The sequence below is a fragment of the Pantherophis guttatus genome, chromosome 8 (genome assembly GCF_059756535.1).
Source record: "Pantherophis guttatus breed Tessera chromosome 8, ASM5975653v1, whole genome shotgun sequence".
NCBI lineage: Eukaryota > Metazoa > Chordata > Lepidosauria > Squamata > Colubridae > Pantherophis > Pantherophis guttatus.
Genome location: NC_142070.1, coordinates 38,598,994 through 38,615,884, shown reverse-complemented (window position 1 = coordinate 38,615,884; position 16,891 = coordinate 38,598,994). Strand labels below are relative to the sequence as shown.

The 16,891-nt window shown below is 37.3% G+C and overlaps 1 protein-coding gene across 17 annotated transcripts in view; it reads left to right on the top strand.

Annotated features, from left to right (window-relative positions):
- The window catches only part of BLTP1 (bridge-like lipid transfer protein family member 1), a 148,110-nt gene that overhangs the window by 125,330 nt on the left and 5,889 nt on the right, over positions 1-16,891 (top strand). For 12 of the 17 annotated variants that reach the window (XM_034401468.2, XM_087874611.1, XM_034401470.2 and 9 more), the window contains 11 exons: positions 731-868; positions 1,221-1,481; positions 3,072-3,222; positions 3,691-3,848; positions 4,367-4,559; positions 4,701-4,915; positions 6,218-6,466; positions 6,818-7,021; positions 7,782-7,976; positions 8,749-8,883; positions 12,999-13,164. In XM_034401468.2, the coding sequence (XP_034257359.2) occupies positions 731-868; positions 1,221-1,481; positions 3,072-3,222; positions 3,691-3,848; positions 4,367-4,559; positions 4,701-4,915; positions 6,218-6,466; positions 6,818-7,021; positions 7,782-7,976; positions 8,749-8,883; positions 12,999-13,164 (2,065 nt within the window). The remainder of the gene's footprint in view (positions 1-730; positions 869-1,220; positions 1,482-3,071; positions 3,223-3,690; positions 3,849-4,366; positions 4,560-4,700; positions 4,916-6,217; positions 6,467-6,817; positions 7,022-7,781; positions 7,977-8,748; positions 8,884-12,998; positions 13,165-16,891) is intronic. The other 5 variants (XM_087874613.1, XM_087874612.1, XM_087874607.1 and 2 more) reach the window with 2 other exon arrangements.

Sequence of the window (16,891 nt, the reverse complement as noted above, 5' to 3'; positions counted from 1 at the left end):
GGGAATATCACTTTTTGAACTTGCAAACAAAACTAATACTACTGTGAACTTATATTTGTATAATTCTATTTAAAAGCCTTTCAAGCATGTACAGGTCTGGTTCACCATAACACTAAATCAAGCTTTTGATATATTACCATTTTTCAACATCTATTTCTATTTTCCTTGATCCTTTTTTTGAGATGAGATAATAAAATTGTGCCAGAAATTGCTGAAGAAGAGGGAGACATCTCTTCTTATAGCAAGCAATTTCAATATTGAATACATTGGAGTGATACAAACATTTTTGAGCTGACTATTACTGTAGTGAGCCTAGAGTTCAGTGCTACAATGCTAAAAGAGATTAAAAATGATATATAATATAGACAAGTTTCTTCTGAAAAATGAAATGTACTCTAGACTTGCAATCTACAATAGCCATCAAGCATCAAATTGATTGCAGCAGGTTACAAATCAAATAAACAAACATTGATAACCTTGATCATGGGTGGGAGAATCCGTAGCTCTTTCTATGTTGTGCTGAATTAAACTATAGTAGGCCCAGTCAGTTTGATTGATGGTAAAAGATACTAAAGGATACAATCTAAATTAAATTAATTATCCCAATTTTGACTATTTTCATTATAATCTATTAAGCACTTGGTTTTGGTTTATAAATGATGGATGTTACAAGAATGAATAAAATAATGTGAAATGTCAAATATAAACATATTTTTGTAATATTTTGCAGCTGTTTGTGATATAGGATCTGCTTCTTTTAAATATGACATGAGGAGACTGAGTGAGATTCTAGCATTTCCAAGAGCGTGGTACAGAAGGAGTATTGCAAGACGCCTCTTTCTAGGTGATCAAACAATAAATATGCCAGGTAAATAGCCAAAAGAATGTGGAAGACATTTTTTTTCATAATAATCAGTCTTACTGTGATTGACGTTAAAAACATGTTATTTTTTCCATTTTGTGTTAGGAATGCTATGATGAAATAAGAAGCTGGGTAGCAAATGGATTAGAAAATGTTCGTGCTTAAAAGCTGTTTGAATGTCTCCCTTGGTTCCCTTAAAATAGCTGGTTTTAGATTATTTTTAAACAAAGAATCCCCTAGTCACTAAATAAATAACTAGGTGATATTGGAGAATGGCATATTGTAATAATCTTGGTAGATTTGTGTTGAATTAATAACAAGCTAAACAAATCATTTATTTTGTTATATGTGTTCCTAGTAACATCAGGTCCTGGGACCCCAGATTCTGTTGAAGGGCTGAACCAGCACATGTCACCTGAATCATCAAGAAAAGCATATTGTAGGACCTGGGAGCAACCAAGTCAGTCTGCTTCATTTTCCCACGTGGCTCAGTCACCAAGTGTTTTCAATGAGCACAGTACTAATAGCAATATGGCCTGTGGAATAGGGTCTCATAACTTAAAATCCCCTGCTGTTTCAAGATCCAGAAGTGTATCAGATTCTTCAGTCCCTCAGAAAGGTGAAAAGAAGCTTAATTTCACTACTTTTGAATCACACACCACAGTGTAATATGGGCAACTGATCATACATCTACAAAAAAGGTCACCAGCATGTAATCATTTGCCATGTAAAACACTGAAATGGATTAATTCTACATTATTATGAAAACTAGAATACTGACATTGAACCTAAAAGGATACAGTTTGTAGAATTAATCCAAAATTGCTCTGCTTTATGATTTTTTTTCAAACAAAACAGAATTACTAATTTCTTTTCCATAGACTTGTGTATTGCCCTACAAAGTGTATTGCTCTACACAAAATATTAAGGTGATTGAAGGCCTGGAGACTAAAACAAATGAAGAATGTTTGCAAGATTTGGGTTTGGCTAGTCTAAAGTAAAGGACTAGGGGGGACATGATAGCAGTATTCCAGTATTTGAGAGGCTGACACAAAGAGGAGAGAGTCAATTTATTTTCCAAAGCAGCAGAGGGCAGGACAAGAAATAATGGATTGAAACTAATCAAGGAGAGAAGCAACCTGGAATTAAGGAGAAGGTTCCTAACAGCGAGGACAATTAACCAGTGAAACAGTTTGCCTTCAGAAGTTGTGGGTGCTTCATCAATGGAGGTTTTTAAGAAGAGACTGAACAGTCACTTGTCTGAAATGGTGTAGGGTCTCTTGCTTGAGCAGGGGGCTGGACTAGAAGACCTCCAAGGTCCCTTCCAGTTCTATTCTGTTTGATTGAAAATTTCCCTGTATTGCCTTACAAAGTGAGAAGAAACTAATTTTACATGCCTTATGCGTTTTAAACACACACTTATGTAACACAAGGAAGATGCAAATATGTGAAAATGCTTTTATTCAAGTGTGCCTGGAGAACCCATTCTTATTTCATCTCTAAGGGTTGAGGAATACGTACCTTGGAATAGTATGGAGGAAGTCCACTGAAGAACTGAAAATTTAATCAGGCAACACAGGATGGAACAGAGCTTAAAATTTCAATAGTTTCTGGAAAGAAAAAAATAGTAAAAATATTTAGTATATTTCATCAAACTTATCTTGGAAGATTTGGAAAAGAATATTTTCAGTAATCCCAGTTCAGTTGCACAAATGATGTTCTATTCTGTTCTCTGTCAGTTAAACAAAAGTATAATTATTCAGCTGTAAAAAAAACTTTGTTTTTTAATTATTAGAGTTGAAAGGTAAACTTCAGAAATTTTAGCAATATGAAAAGTTCACATTTCTATCCCATATATTTTCTGAGCATCACCGTTGAAAACATTTAAATAATATTTAGATTTAGAAATCTCTGATGTTTAAAAACTCATTCAGTTGTGACAACTACCATGTTAAAATTATCATTCACTGAGAAAAAAGTTCTCAAAGGTTCACAATGTACAAATCTTCTCCCTAGATTAAATTGACCAGGTATTGTGCAAACAGATGAAGATGAAGTTAAGAATCAATCAATATGCTAGTTTCTGTTTGAACTCGGTTATTCTGAGGTATTTTCCAACAAAATCTGCAGAGTGGTATTAATATTTGATTTTTTTCAGTAATTCTTTGCAATATTACATTTACAGTATTTGCTTTGTGTTTAATTCCAGATCTGCTGTCAAAAACATCAACTCCATTTAATAAATCAAATAAAGCTGGAAATCAGCAAGTGACACCATGGGAAACACTGGTTGTATTTGCTATGAACTTGAAACAATTAAATGTACAAATGAATATGAGCAACGTGATGGGAAACACAACGTAAGGAAACCTTTTTAATTAACCATTTTAATTTTTTGTATATTCCAAACAATTTTTTTAAACATGCAAAAGTGTGTGCATGCACATGCAGGTATATTTGAAGAATGCTTTGATTCAGGAAGCATCAATTTTCATTTCAAGTTAGGTTATGTAGAATTGGAGGACTTTGAACAGAGACTTCCTTGAAAATCAGCTGTTGAAGACATTGATTAGCTGCAGAACTAGCTAAATGTTCCACCCTTGTTCTTATCTTACTATACTTACTGATAATATAGAGATGGTCCATTAATATTTTTATTATCAAAAATTTGAGAATTTGTTCCATCTTGTTTTGCTAAATGAGATTGAGAGAATTGTGTCTTTACTACCATGTACATTATGTTAAATGCATTTCACAACTTGCATTTTTGCATGTGAATGGACAAATAAGGTAAACAATATTTTGTTCATATTTTGTGCATGTTTTAGGTGGACTACTAGTGGTCTGAAAAGTCAGGGTCGTTTATCTGTGGGCAGTAACAGGGACCGCGAAATTAGTATGTCAGTAGGACTGGGAAGATCACATTTGGATTCTAGAGGTGGAGTAGTTGGTGGTACCATAGATGTTAATGCCTTGGAGATGGTGGGTAAGTTGAAAATTAGCAAATATTTTTTGTCAATGATTAGTTTTTGTATAGTGAAGACATCAGCTAATTTTGTTTTAATTGAAAAATTAGCATTAACTGAAGTAGCAGGCTACTTCAGCTGACTGCTAGCTGCAGTTCAGCAGTTCAAATCTCACCAGCTCAAGGTTGACTCAGCCTTCCATCCTTCCGAGGTGGGTAAAGTGAGGACCCAGATTGTTGGGGGCAATATGCTGACTCTGTGAACTGCTTAGAGAGGGCTGTAAAAGCACTATGAAACGGTATATAAGTCTAAGTGCTATTGCTGTTTATTCATTACTTTTAAATTGAGTAACTACTAATTGTTGAAAGCATTTTCTGGACATTTTCAACACTATTTGTGTGTGTGTATGTGCACTAATACAAAGAGAGAGAGAGTTTGGAGGCCTTTTGATATTAACTGGAAGCTAGTGTTAGAGAGCCAAAATAAAATATCTTGTTGTTTCCCTTTGCTACTGAACTGATATATAAATGTTTTTCAGTTCATATTTCAGAACATCCTAACCAGCAGCCAAGTCACAAAATTCAGATTACCATGGGCTCTACTGAAGCTCGTGTGGATTACATGGGGTCTAGTATTCTAATGGGTATTTTCAGTAATGCAGACCTTAAACTGCAGGATGAGTGGAAAGTTAATCTCTATAATACTTTGGATTCCAGCATAACTGATAAGAGGTAAAGATTTTTGCTTTATCTAATGTATATAATCTGCGGTTTTAATCAAATCGTCACTAAATATTTTTGTATTAGCTATTCTCTCTTCAAAGCTTAATAAAGCATTATAAATTCATGGAAAACATTAATTTTATATTCCAGTGAGATATTTGTCCATGGTGATTTGAAATGGGATATTTTTCAAGTCATGATTTCCAGATCAACTACACCAGATCTCATCAAAATAGGAATGAAGCTCCAAGAATTCTTTACTCAGCAGTTTGATACAAGCAAGCGAGCTCTATCCACATGGGGGCCTGTTCCGTACTTTCCTTCCAAAACTGTTGCCAATAATATAGAAAAAAGTTCACAACAATGTATGTATAAAACCAGTTTCTTTCATGTCATGAAGCTTTTATCAAAAATATTACATATAGCCTTCCTAATTTCTGAACCCAGAGTACATTTGACTGTTGTTAATACTATGATGGCAGGAGAATATGACCTTTTTTTTTCATTATGACCTTAGTTTAGTATCCATGCATAAAATTCTATTTTTAGCATCTTCTTCTTTAGCAGCATCACAGTGTTTTTTCCAGAATCTATTAAATAACTCTGGAGATGGGCTAGAAAAGAGTACTGTAATAAAAAAAAATGATCTAATCTATATTTAGAACAATAGACAGTGAGGTATCTGGGGGGGAAAATGAGCTGATATCCTAAGACTGAACCTCAAAATCTGAATTTCAGCAAAAATTTTATAACTGAGCATTTTGAAAAATAATAATGTGTGCATTTTACTATGGAAAGACACAAAATGGTGTCCACCATTTCCTTTTAGTCATTATGTCATACAAAACCGAAGCCATTTGAAGCACATACTTCTAAATATTTAATATTGTATTAAGTTATACAAAAAAAAATACAGGTAAACCTCGACACACTAGAATTTCCATCACTAAACAATGCGGTCATAAAATGAGATGTCTTAACAACAGCACTCTCCACTTAAGTCATTAACCAAAAATCATAGGTTGTTAAATGAGTACCCATTTCAAGACACTCCAGGCTTGGTCCTTCCCAGCTCCAAGTCTCACTCCAAGGGCCTTCTTCAACTACCCTCTGTGGCTGCCCTGCTCCCTGCCTTGCAGGACAGTAAGCAGCCCCAGAAAAATGTTGCTCTAGGACTGACTGCCCCTTCTGGGAAGCCTTGGCCACTACCCAGAAAGCATCAGCAAGCATTCATTCACCCAACAGCCTTCTTTGCCAGTTCGCACACTGTAAATACATGCTTGTTGCGAAATGGTTGGATTTTGATCATGTGACCATGGGGATACTATAACTGTCATAAGTGCAAGAACCAGTCATAAGTTACTTTTTTCAATGCCATTGTAACTTTGAAAGGTTGTTAAATAAATGATCATAAATCAGGTATCTACTAGTGGATTCTATGACAGTTTTAAAACCTATTTGCTATATACAGATGAAAATAAGAACAATTATTTGTTCGTCCCTCTCCTAAGCACAAGCATTGAAGTCTAGAAAAAAAATGAAAATTTATTAATGAAATTTCTGTTCATTATTTGTAGCTAAGGCTCATCATTTTTAGAAGGATTTTTTGAATCCATAAAGTTAATTGTAATGCCATTATCCTCCTTTATGTGTGCTCCATTTTCTAGTACTAGATGCAGCACATCATCGCCACTGGCCAGGAGTTTTAAAGGTGATGTCAGGGTGCCACATATCCTTATTTCAGTTTCCCTTACCAGAAGATGGAAAGTTTGGAGGCTCTATGAGTTTGCATGGAAATCACATGACTTTGGCATGTTTTCATGGACCCAATTTTCGTTCAAAATCGTGGGCTCTGTTTCATCTTGAAGAACCTAATATTGCATTTTGGACTGAAGCACAAAAAATATGGCAAGAAGGTATTCAGGCATTTTATGCCTTCTGTTTAATCTTTTCCCATATTAAGTTGTAACCAATACTTAAATAACAAAGACTAAACATTGATTGAATATTTTAATTTTTGTTGTAACCTACATACTAGATTTAATAAAATTCTACACGGGTGTTAAAATGATAGTTTGCCATGGTATCAAGAGATTTACTGAGCTCATGCAAATGATCACAAAGGAAACTGTTCTCGCAGGGGATATTTTCTTAGATTAATTTCACTATATGTAGACTGTGCATACAATGGCAGACTATTGAAGTGATGACTTTAGAAAATACACAAGAATATATTTTTTTTAATTGCTATGCTCAACTTTTCCTAGGATCCAGTGAACAATCTACATACGTTGTGCAAACACTAGACTTCCATTTGGGTCACAATACTATGGTAACGAAACCATGTGGTGCCCTACAAAGTCCCATGGCAACAATTACTAAAATAACAAGGAGACGTCATGAAAATCCACCACATGGAGTTGCAAGTGTAAAGGAATGGTTCAATTATGTTACAGCTACACGAAATGAAGGTAGGAACAAATAAATTTCTCTTTATTGGTCATTTGGAAAACTGGCATAAATTTAAAACAGTTCCAATTAATAGTATGAAAGAATGGCATGTGATGGAAAGATGCCCAAATATTCATTATTTTCTTAGTTTAAATCTTGAAATAATTGTATATTAAAAGGATACACTCAACTTTACAGAAAGAGACATAAAAATAATAGTATTAACATCAGCAAACACCATCTGCCTTCCTAATTCTTAGGAAGAACTCAGTGGGTGGACAAAAATGCCAAATCCAGTTTAAATATATATGCAATGAATCATAATAATAATAATAATGTATTAAACTTATATGCCACCTGACTCTCAATGACTCTGGGCCGCTCACAAGAACCAAAGAAATTACAATAAAATTTAAAACAGAAAAGATAAATATAAAATATGGCAAACACAATGAAATGGGGAGCCCCCACTTTTTTATACCAATATATTATAAAGGTTGTCGATTTTCATTCACTTAAAGATTCACAATGTGACTTATTTTTTACATACCTAAATTTTATTCATTCCCCCCCAGCACAATACACCCACTCACACAAATATCTGAAGAGTCATCATTTCTAAAATGATGTGCAACATCTGCATGTCTTAAAATTGATTCTGTGTAGAAATATAAATTTTGGTAACATGTAATTTCCATAAACTGAAATACTATTAAGTTACCTCATACGAATAATTTATTTAAATGTGTTATCTCAAAAACATTGCTATTTTCTTTCCAGAGTTAAACCTTCTCAGAAATGTTGATGCAAACAACCCAGAGCATACTACAACAGTGAAAAGCTCCAGCTTGTTAAGTGGTTTCAGAGGTGCCTCCAGTTACAATCATGAGACTGAAACAATATTTGCATTACCAAGGATGCAGCTGGATTTCAAATCCATTCATGTTCAACAACCTCAGGAACCTTTATTACATGGTAGCCTGTTCTTTTCTTTATTTTTTATATATATATATATTATATATATATATATATATATATATATATATATATATAAAAAATATGAGATTAACTTTATCTGTGGAATTACAGCATAATTTTATTTAAAAAATGGAAAAATAAATTTAACTCATGACAATTGTGACTCCATACATATCACTATTAAATGAGAATTGAAATAGAATCAGGTAAACTTCTTAACACTGCAATTCTATATTGTCTACTTGAGGGAATGTCCCACTAACTTCAGTTGCATGTAGCACAACCAATATTGTATAATAGTTTAATTATAAAATATGAAAACAAAGTAGAACAAATTTATAGATACCATAGTTGATAGCTGCACTTCCAGCTGTGAGTATAAAATGTTGATTTTTATTACAATTGATTTATTTCACATTGATGTGAAATTACCTGATAGCAAGTGCTTTAAACCAAATATAGTATCGTATAAGAGTTCATTGGTTGTGCACACAATCAAGAGGACTTCATTTTAGAATTGCTTTAAATGAATGCATGTTGCGTGTACAAAGGAATTGTGCATCAGTCAGAGACATTATAAGGCCTTAAGTACAAAAATATTCTGAGGAATTTCATTTCTAATTTATGCTGAAAGAAAATCAATACAGTACATACAATTAGCATTTTTCCCTATTTTGCATTTTAAACTTTTTCATTAAAATGTTTTATTCAGGATATTAATTCATGTAATTACCAGTTTCTCTGAATGATTTATGGAATTATATTACAGATGCCAGTGCCAAGCCAAAGGTAGAATGCAGTGTAGTAACAGAATTCACAGATCACATATGTGTAACTATGGATGCAGAATTAATAATGTTCCTGCATGACTTAGTTTCTGCTTATCTTAAAGAAAAGGAAAAAGGTATGTAAATCAACTAACACTAATCCTGTGGGTTTATATTATGTGCTCTTACTATTCATATAGTAATTAATCTGAGTTTTTTATATATTTTAGTAGTAAAACATTTGACTTTTTTGGGGGGTCTGCCATATTGAATATCAATCTTCTGGAAGTGGTTATAGCTAATGAAGCTTCTTAAAAATAATTACTAAAACCATTTTTCAGGATAAAGGGTCAGGGTTTGTTAAATTCAAAACATCCATGTTATCAATAAACACATTTCCAATTGATGCTCCATTGAAAACTATTGTGAATTTGTAGTAGTATTGTTAATTTAATTGTACCAGAGATTAATTCTGTGTTTTAATCCCAGTTGCTACTCAGTTCTAAAATTTTAAAAATACAAATTCGGCGATAAATTTTTAAATATGATAAGGAAGATCTACTCCTCTCAAAATGCAAAAATAATGATAAATGGTGATATGACAGAACAATTTGAAATATCAAAAAGAGTGAGACAGGGATGTCCCCTATCCCCCTTATTGTTTATAATATCGTTAGAAACGTTATTAAATGAAATCAGGAAAGATAAAGAAATAAAAAGATTGAAAATCAAAAAAGAGGAGTACAAACTTCAAGGCTTCGCTGACAATGTAGTTTTCATCCTAGAACAACCAGCATTAACAGGAACCAAATTGTTAGCAAAAATAGAAGAGTATGGAAGAGTGGCCGGACTTAAAATTAATAAACAAAAAACAAAGGCATTAACGAAGAATCTTACAAAGCTACAGGAAAAAGAATTAGAAGATAAATTAGGAATACAAATGGTAAAAAAAGTAAAATACTTAGGAATCTGGCTCACGAATAAGGGATCATCACTCAGAGAAGATAATTACGATAAATTGACAAAACAGATAAAAAAGGATATAGAAACATGGAGCAATTTACAACTATCATTCCTAGGAAAGATTGCATCTACTCTGTACTATATTTGTTCCAAGTAATCCCGATAAGGCCAGGAAAAAACTTTTTCAAAGATTTTAATAAAATGATTGCAAACTACATTTGGCAGGGGGAGAAGGCAAGAATTAAAATAAGACATCTTCAGGACACACGAGAGAAAGGAGGATTATGACTACCGGATTGAGAAACGTATTATAAAGCGACATCATTGATTTGGATAAAAGATTGGATAGAGCTCAAAAATAAAAGAATATTAACATTAGAAGGTTTTGACTTGCAAAGCGGTTGGCACGCATTTTTGTGGGAGGGGAGAGACATACACCAAAGATACTTTCAACAGCATATTATTAGAGAAGCATTGCTTAAAATGTGGCAAGAGATTAAAAAAGTACACTATGACAAAATCCCAGAATGGCTATTGGCCATGGAGACGCAGATCTATCCCAATGCCAAGGACATGGATAAAATGAAAACTTACAAGGATCTGTTGAACAACAAAGGAGAGCTAAGATCGAGACAAGAACTGAAAGAACAGGGTAGAGACATTGATTGGTGGCCATATTTACAGATAGAATCCAGATACAAGACAGACCTGGTGCAATTCGGATTCCAAAAAGAGCCATATGAATTAGACAAAAGTTTACAAGGAACAAGATGATAAATAACCAAAATCTATAATTACTTATTAAGATATAAATTAGAAGGAGTAGTCAAAGAAAATATAATTTGGGCGAAAAATTTTGGATATAACATTGAATTGGAAAAATGGGAAAAACTATGGAACATAAATTATAAACTAACAATGTCTATACCCTTCAAAGAGAACATATATAAAATATTCTATAGGTGGCATCTCCCCCCTGCGCGTCTATCAAAAATGTTTCCGAATACCTCCCCAATTTGTTGGAAGTGCAAATTGCAAAAAGGAACGTATTACCATATGTGGTGGTCTTGTCAGAAGGCAAAACAGTTTTGGCAAGCAATTAGGATACAAATAGAAGAAATCACAAACCAGAAATTAGAAATGAAGCCAGAAATTTTCTTATTAGGAATAATCACAGGTCATTACGAAAAAGAAATAAAATATTTAATTATCCACATACTAATGGCAGCAAGGATAGTCTTTGCCCAGAACTGGAAACATGAGGACATACCAACAGAAGATAAAATAATCACTAAAATTATGGAATGTGCAGAAATGGACAAACTTACAAAAGAAATACAGGAAAAGGAAGAAACCAATTATTATTTAGTATGGCAGAAATGGTATAACTGGTTGGAGAAAAAGAAAGGAAAATAAAAATAGACACACAAAAGAGAGGTCAAAATACATAGACAAAAATTGGGTACCAATTAAGAAATATAATTAATTAAACATGGAGTTTAAGATACTATTTTGCATGTAAATATATAGATATAGAGATAGGAATATAAATATAGTTTACTAATGTGACAAACTTGAAAAAGAAGTCGCAAGACTTGATTTATGTTTATTTGTTGTGTATGCTGTACTGTTCTGTTTATACTTTTTAATCAATAATTTTTTAAAAAAAAAATTAAAAAAAAGAAAACTATTGTGAATTTGTAGTAGTATTGTTAATTTAATTGTACCAGAGATTAATTCTGTGTTTTAATCCCAGTTGCTACTCAGTTCTTAAATTTTAAAAATACACTTTTTACATTATCTTGTCATATAGTGTGAAACTGAATGTTTCCCTTTACAAGTATGGAAATACTATGAAATATCGTGGGTTAAAATCATGTTGTTTTGAACTATATGGACTCAAATTGTTTTATAGTATAGTACATATAGTATACAATATAAAGTATATCTATGCAAAAATATAATTGAAGTTTTCTGAAAAAAAATAATTTGTGTCACAAATACATGATAAAGGTAAACTTCAGGAATAATGTGCAAATCATTCAACGAGTACAGCGCTACGTTGTTTGTCTGATGGAGGTGCCTTCACATGGGCATACATGCCTAGAAGGCTTGTGGAGGGCTTTAAAGCAACTGACTGAAACTTTAAGTACTTGTGCTAGTTTACAGCTTCACAGAATGCATCTTTACTATTGGCAAAGGTGTGTTGTTTGCACGATCTAGTAGTGGCATTTAATAGTTCTCTTCCTTATAGCTTTTGATATGCAATTTTTATATAGGTAATCAATAGGTTACAATGGCAATTGCAGCCACAATTTCTTTGCTAAGCTATGTGGTCATTAAGCTGGTCGTGACTGCATTCTTAGCGATAGCAATCCTGCAGTCCTGGTTGTTATCAGAACCCCAGCATTATACAGGTCATTAAGCAAGATGAGGTGGGAGACCAAGGTAAGCACACTAGGAGGTATGCAGGTGCTGCAGGTAGATATTCTGGAGCATGGATAGGTGCTGCAAGGTGCTATGGGCAGGTACTCTAGAGTGCAGGTGGCTGAAAAAGCAATGACTTCCAATTTCCTGCTGGCTTCCCCATTGACTTTGCTTGTAGAAAGCTGGCAGGATACATTGAAAATCACAACCACATAACTCTGGTTCACAGTGACATCATAATCACAAGCCAGGACCGAGTACCCAGTTCACGATCACAGCTGTGGAGATGCTACAACAGCTGCACCTTTGAGACCAATCATCAGTCCCTCTTATTCAATGCTCTCGTAACTTTGGTTGATAAACATGTGGTTGTAACTTGAGAACTATGTGCATATTAATTTTTTTTGAAATAGGACTATTCACTTAAAGAAAACTCATTTTTTATTTTGAAATCTTTCCAAATACTATACTACATTAATAACTCTAGATTTTAGTATAGTATGTAAGTATTAAGTAATTTATGGCACCAATGAATTTATGTCATGAAAGTTATGAGAACGTGACAATATAAATCAAATGGCTTGATTTGCTGATAATTTTTAGTTTTGTTTTATTTCACTTATTTTATGGTGGTTATTATCAATAACCATATCCATACTTTTGGTATCAATAATATGTGCAATTCTAATAGTTAGGTCTCAGTATGCAAGTAAACAGTTTTTTTCTAACCAATCAGTATAATTTTGTTATATTAAATGTGCTACAAACCTTAAATTTTTATTTCTGGAATGATTGCAATACTTCTCTATGACCAAAATGAAGTTTATGGCCTAAAACAGAAACATTTCTGTTCTTTTTCTAGCAGTCTTTCCACCTCGTGCTTTGTTTAGTCGGCCAGGACAAAAAAGCCCCATCAGTGTACTTGATGAGAACACTACTGAAAAAGAATTGGAAGAAAGTGCTACTTACACAACTGTGGATTGGAGAGAATTTATCTGTAATACTTGGCATTTGGAGCCCACATTGAGGTAATTAACATTTGTTTTCAATAATCAATTTGATTTTCAGATAATTATTCCACTACTTATTACTACACAGTGAATTGTCATTTAGAAATAATTATTTCTAAATGAAAATTCTAACTAACTGTAAGCAACTCTAATGCCTACAGTTTTCACACAGCTAGGAACTATTTACAAAAATGCATAGAAAAGAAAATTTATACTATGAATATTTTTTCTATATTAATACAGTTTTTAATAATAATAATAATAATAATAATAATAATAATAATAATAATAATAATAATAATAATTTTATTTCTATACCGCCCTTCTCCCGAAGGACTCAGGGCGGTGTACAGCCTATTTAAAAACACAGACAAAACAATGATATAAAATTTAAAATAATTAAATAAGTGGCTCAAATTTAAAACCCCAATAAATTTAAATACCCCAATTTAAAACTATTGTGTTGATAGTCCGGCCTGGCGGAACAACAGGGTCTTCAATGCGCAGCGAAACACCCGGAGGTCGGAGATCTTACGAATTTCCGGGGGCAGTTCATTCCACAGGGCTGGGGCTCCCACAGAGAAAGCCCTCCCCCTGGGCGTCGCCAGCCGACATAACTTGGCTGATGGCACCCTGAGGAGGCCCTCTCTGTGGGAACGAACTGGTCGGTGGGAGGCTATTGGTGGCAGAAGACGGTCTCGGAGGTACCCGGGTCCTATGCCATGGAGCGCTTTAAAAGTGGTAACCAACACCTTGAATCGCACCCGGAAGACCACCGGGAGCCAGTGCAGCTCGCGCAGGAGGGGTGTCACATGGGCATAACGGATTGCGCCCATAACCACCCGCGCGGCCGCATTCTGGACCAGCTGGAGCCTCTGAGTGCTCTTCAAGGGGAGCCCCATGTAGAGAGCATTACAATAGTCCAACCGGGAGGTGACAAGGGCATGAGTGACCGTGCGCAAGGCGTCCCGGTCCAGAAAGGGCTGCAACTGGCGAATCAGGCAAACCTGATAAAAGGCCCCCCTGGCCACGGCCGTCATGTGCTCTTCTAAAGACAGCCGTGCGTCCAGGAGGACACCCAGATTGCGAGCCCTCTCTGTGGGGGGCAAAGATTCACCCCCAATAGTCAGCGATGGCACCTGCTGACTATATCGGGGCGCCGGAAGCCACAGCCACTCGGTCTTGGAGGGGTTGAGTCTGAGCCTGTTCCTCCCCATCCAGACCCGCACGGCCTCCAGGCAGCGGGACATCACATCAAGGGCATCGTTGGGGTGGTCTGGGGTGGAGATGTACAGCTGAGTATCGTCAGCGTACAGATGACACTTCACCCCAAAACCACGGATGATCTCACCCAGCGGCTTCACATAAATGTTGAACAGGAGGGGCGAGAGGACCGACCCTTGCGGCACTCCCCATGCGAGACGCCTCGAGGTCGACCTCTGCCCCCCTGCCAACACGAACTGCGAGCGGTCGGAGAGGAAGGAGGAGAACCACCGCAAAACGGTGCCCCCTATTCCTAACCCCCTCAACCGCTGCAGCATGATACCATGGTCGATGGTATCAAAAGCCGCTGAGAGATCTAATAGGACTAGGACAGAGGAACAACCCCTGTCCTGAGCCCTCCAGAGATCATCCACCAACGCGACCAATGCCGTTTCTGTGCTGTACCCCCGCCTGAAGCCCGACTGGTACGGGTCTAGATAGATAGCTTCATCCAGGTGCCGGGGAAGTTGTCGTGCCACCACGCTCTCAACAACCTTCACCACAAAACGAAGGTTGGAGACTGGACGATAGTTGGCTAATTCAGCTGGGTCCAGGGAAGGCTTCTTGAGGAGGGGCCTCACTACTGCCTCTTTCAAGGCAGCAGGAAAGGCACCCTCACCCAGAGAAGCACCTATAATCCCCTGGAGCCAGCCTCGTGTAACCTCCCGGGAGGCCAGTACCAACCAGGAGGGACACGGGTCCAATAAACACGTGGCGGCACTAATCTTACCCAGGACCCTGTCCACATCCTCGGGAGTCACAGGATCAAACTCCTCCCAGATAACATTCTCAAGACCTGCCCCGGTCTCCTCCCGTGGACTCATCCAATCGGAGTCCAAGCCATCCCGAATCCGAGCGACTTTATCGTGCAGGAATTGCACAAAATCCTCAGCACGACCCTGCAAGGGATCTTCCCGCACTCCCCCCCGAAGAAGGGAGTGGGTCACCCTAAACAGGGCGGCTGGGCGGTTCTCTGCAGATGCGATAAGAGCGGAAAAATGGTTAGATTTTGCCGCTTTTATCGCCACTAGGTAGGTCTTGATATAAGACCTCACCTGTGTCCGGTCGGAATCGGATTGACTAGTCCTCCAAATGCTCTCTAGGCGTCTTTTCCGACGCTTCATCTCTCAGCTCCTCAGAGAACCAAGGAGCTAATTGAGATCGGCATCGGGTCAGAGGCCGCAAAGGCACGACGCGGTCCAAAGCTCCAGCGGCCGCCCTTTCCCAGGCGGCCACCAGCTCTTCAGTCGAGTCGTGTGTTAGAGTCTCAGGAAACGGCCCAAGCTCCGTCAGGAACCTTTCGGGATCCATCAGGCGCCTGGGACGGAACCATCTGGTCGGTTCCGTCTCCCTGCGGTGGGGGCAGGCGGTAGGAAAGTCTAGTTGAAGGAGTGAATGATCTGTCCATGACAAGGGTTTAATATCTAGGTCCCCTCTACCAAGATCATTCAACCACTGACCAGAGATAAAAATCAGGTCCAGAGTGTGTCCCCCTATGTGAGTGGGGCCTTGAACTAACTGGGTCAGGTCCAAGGCCGTCATGGAAGCCATGAACTCCCGAGCCACCTCTGACGCCTCACCTGCGGATGGGAGGTTGAAATCCCCCATGACAATAAGTCTGGGGGTATCGACCGCTACCCCGGCAATGACGTCGAGTAGCTCGGGCAGGGTCGCTGCCACGTGGCAGGGAGCCAGGTACGTAGTCAGCAAACCCATCTGCACCGCACGGCCCCACTTCACACAAAGGGACTCACATCCGGCTATCTGAGGAACAGTGGTCTCCCTCGGACAAAGACTCTCCCTAATGATCACCGCCACTCCCCCACCCCTCCCCTGGGCCCTTGGCTGATGAAATGCACGGAAACCTGGCGGGCACATCTCTACGAGGGGGACCCCCCCCTCTTGGCCCAACCAGGTCTCCGTAATACCTGCCAGGTCTGCACCCCCCTCCAAAATAAGATCACAGATGAGGGGGGCCTTATTAACCACCGACCTGGCATTACATAACATCAGCCGCGGACCCTGGGCCTGAGGCTCTACACAACCCAGGACACGAGTCACACATTGGGGGCCGGAGTGCGCAATCTCTCGGAGACAGCGCGTGCGCACCCCCGACACTTGATATGACCCCCTGCGCCCGTCATACCTGCCCCTCCCACTCATGATTTCAATTACACAGCCCTTTCTATCGTCCCCCTGCCCCCCAGTTAAATTTCCTTTCGCGACCCCTCTGCTGCAGCTAACCAACCAATATATACCACTGAACATATTAAATATTAGTATTTAATATTATTTATATATTGTATATTTTATATATTAGTAATTAACATTAACTGTAATCACTGTGGTGGCATTTGCCACTTAGCTTTTTATTTATTTAGTTTTAAATTTATATTTATATTCTATCTTTAGAAGTTAGAGGCAGTGTTTTATTCTTGCAAATATTTATCATGTGAAACAAATTGCGCTGAGAAATAATGAT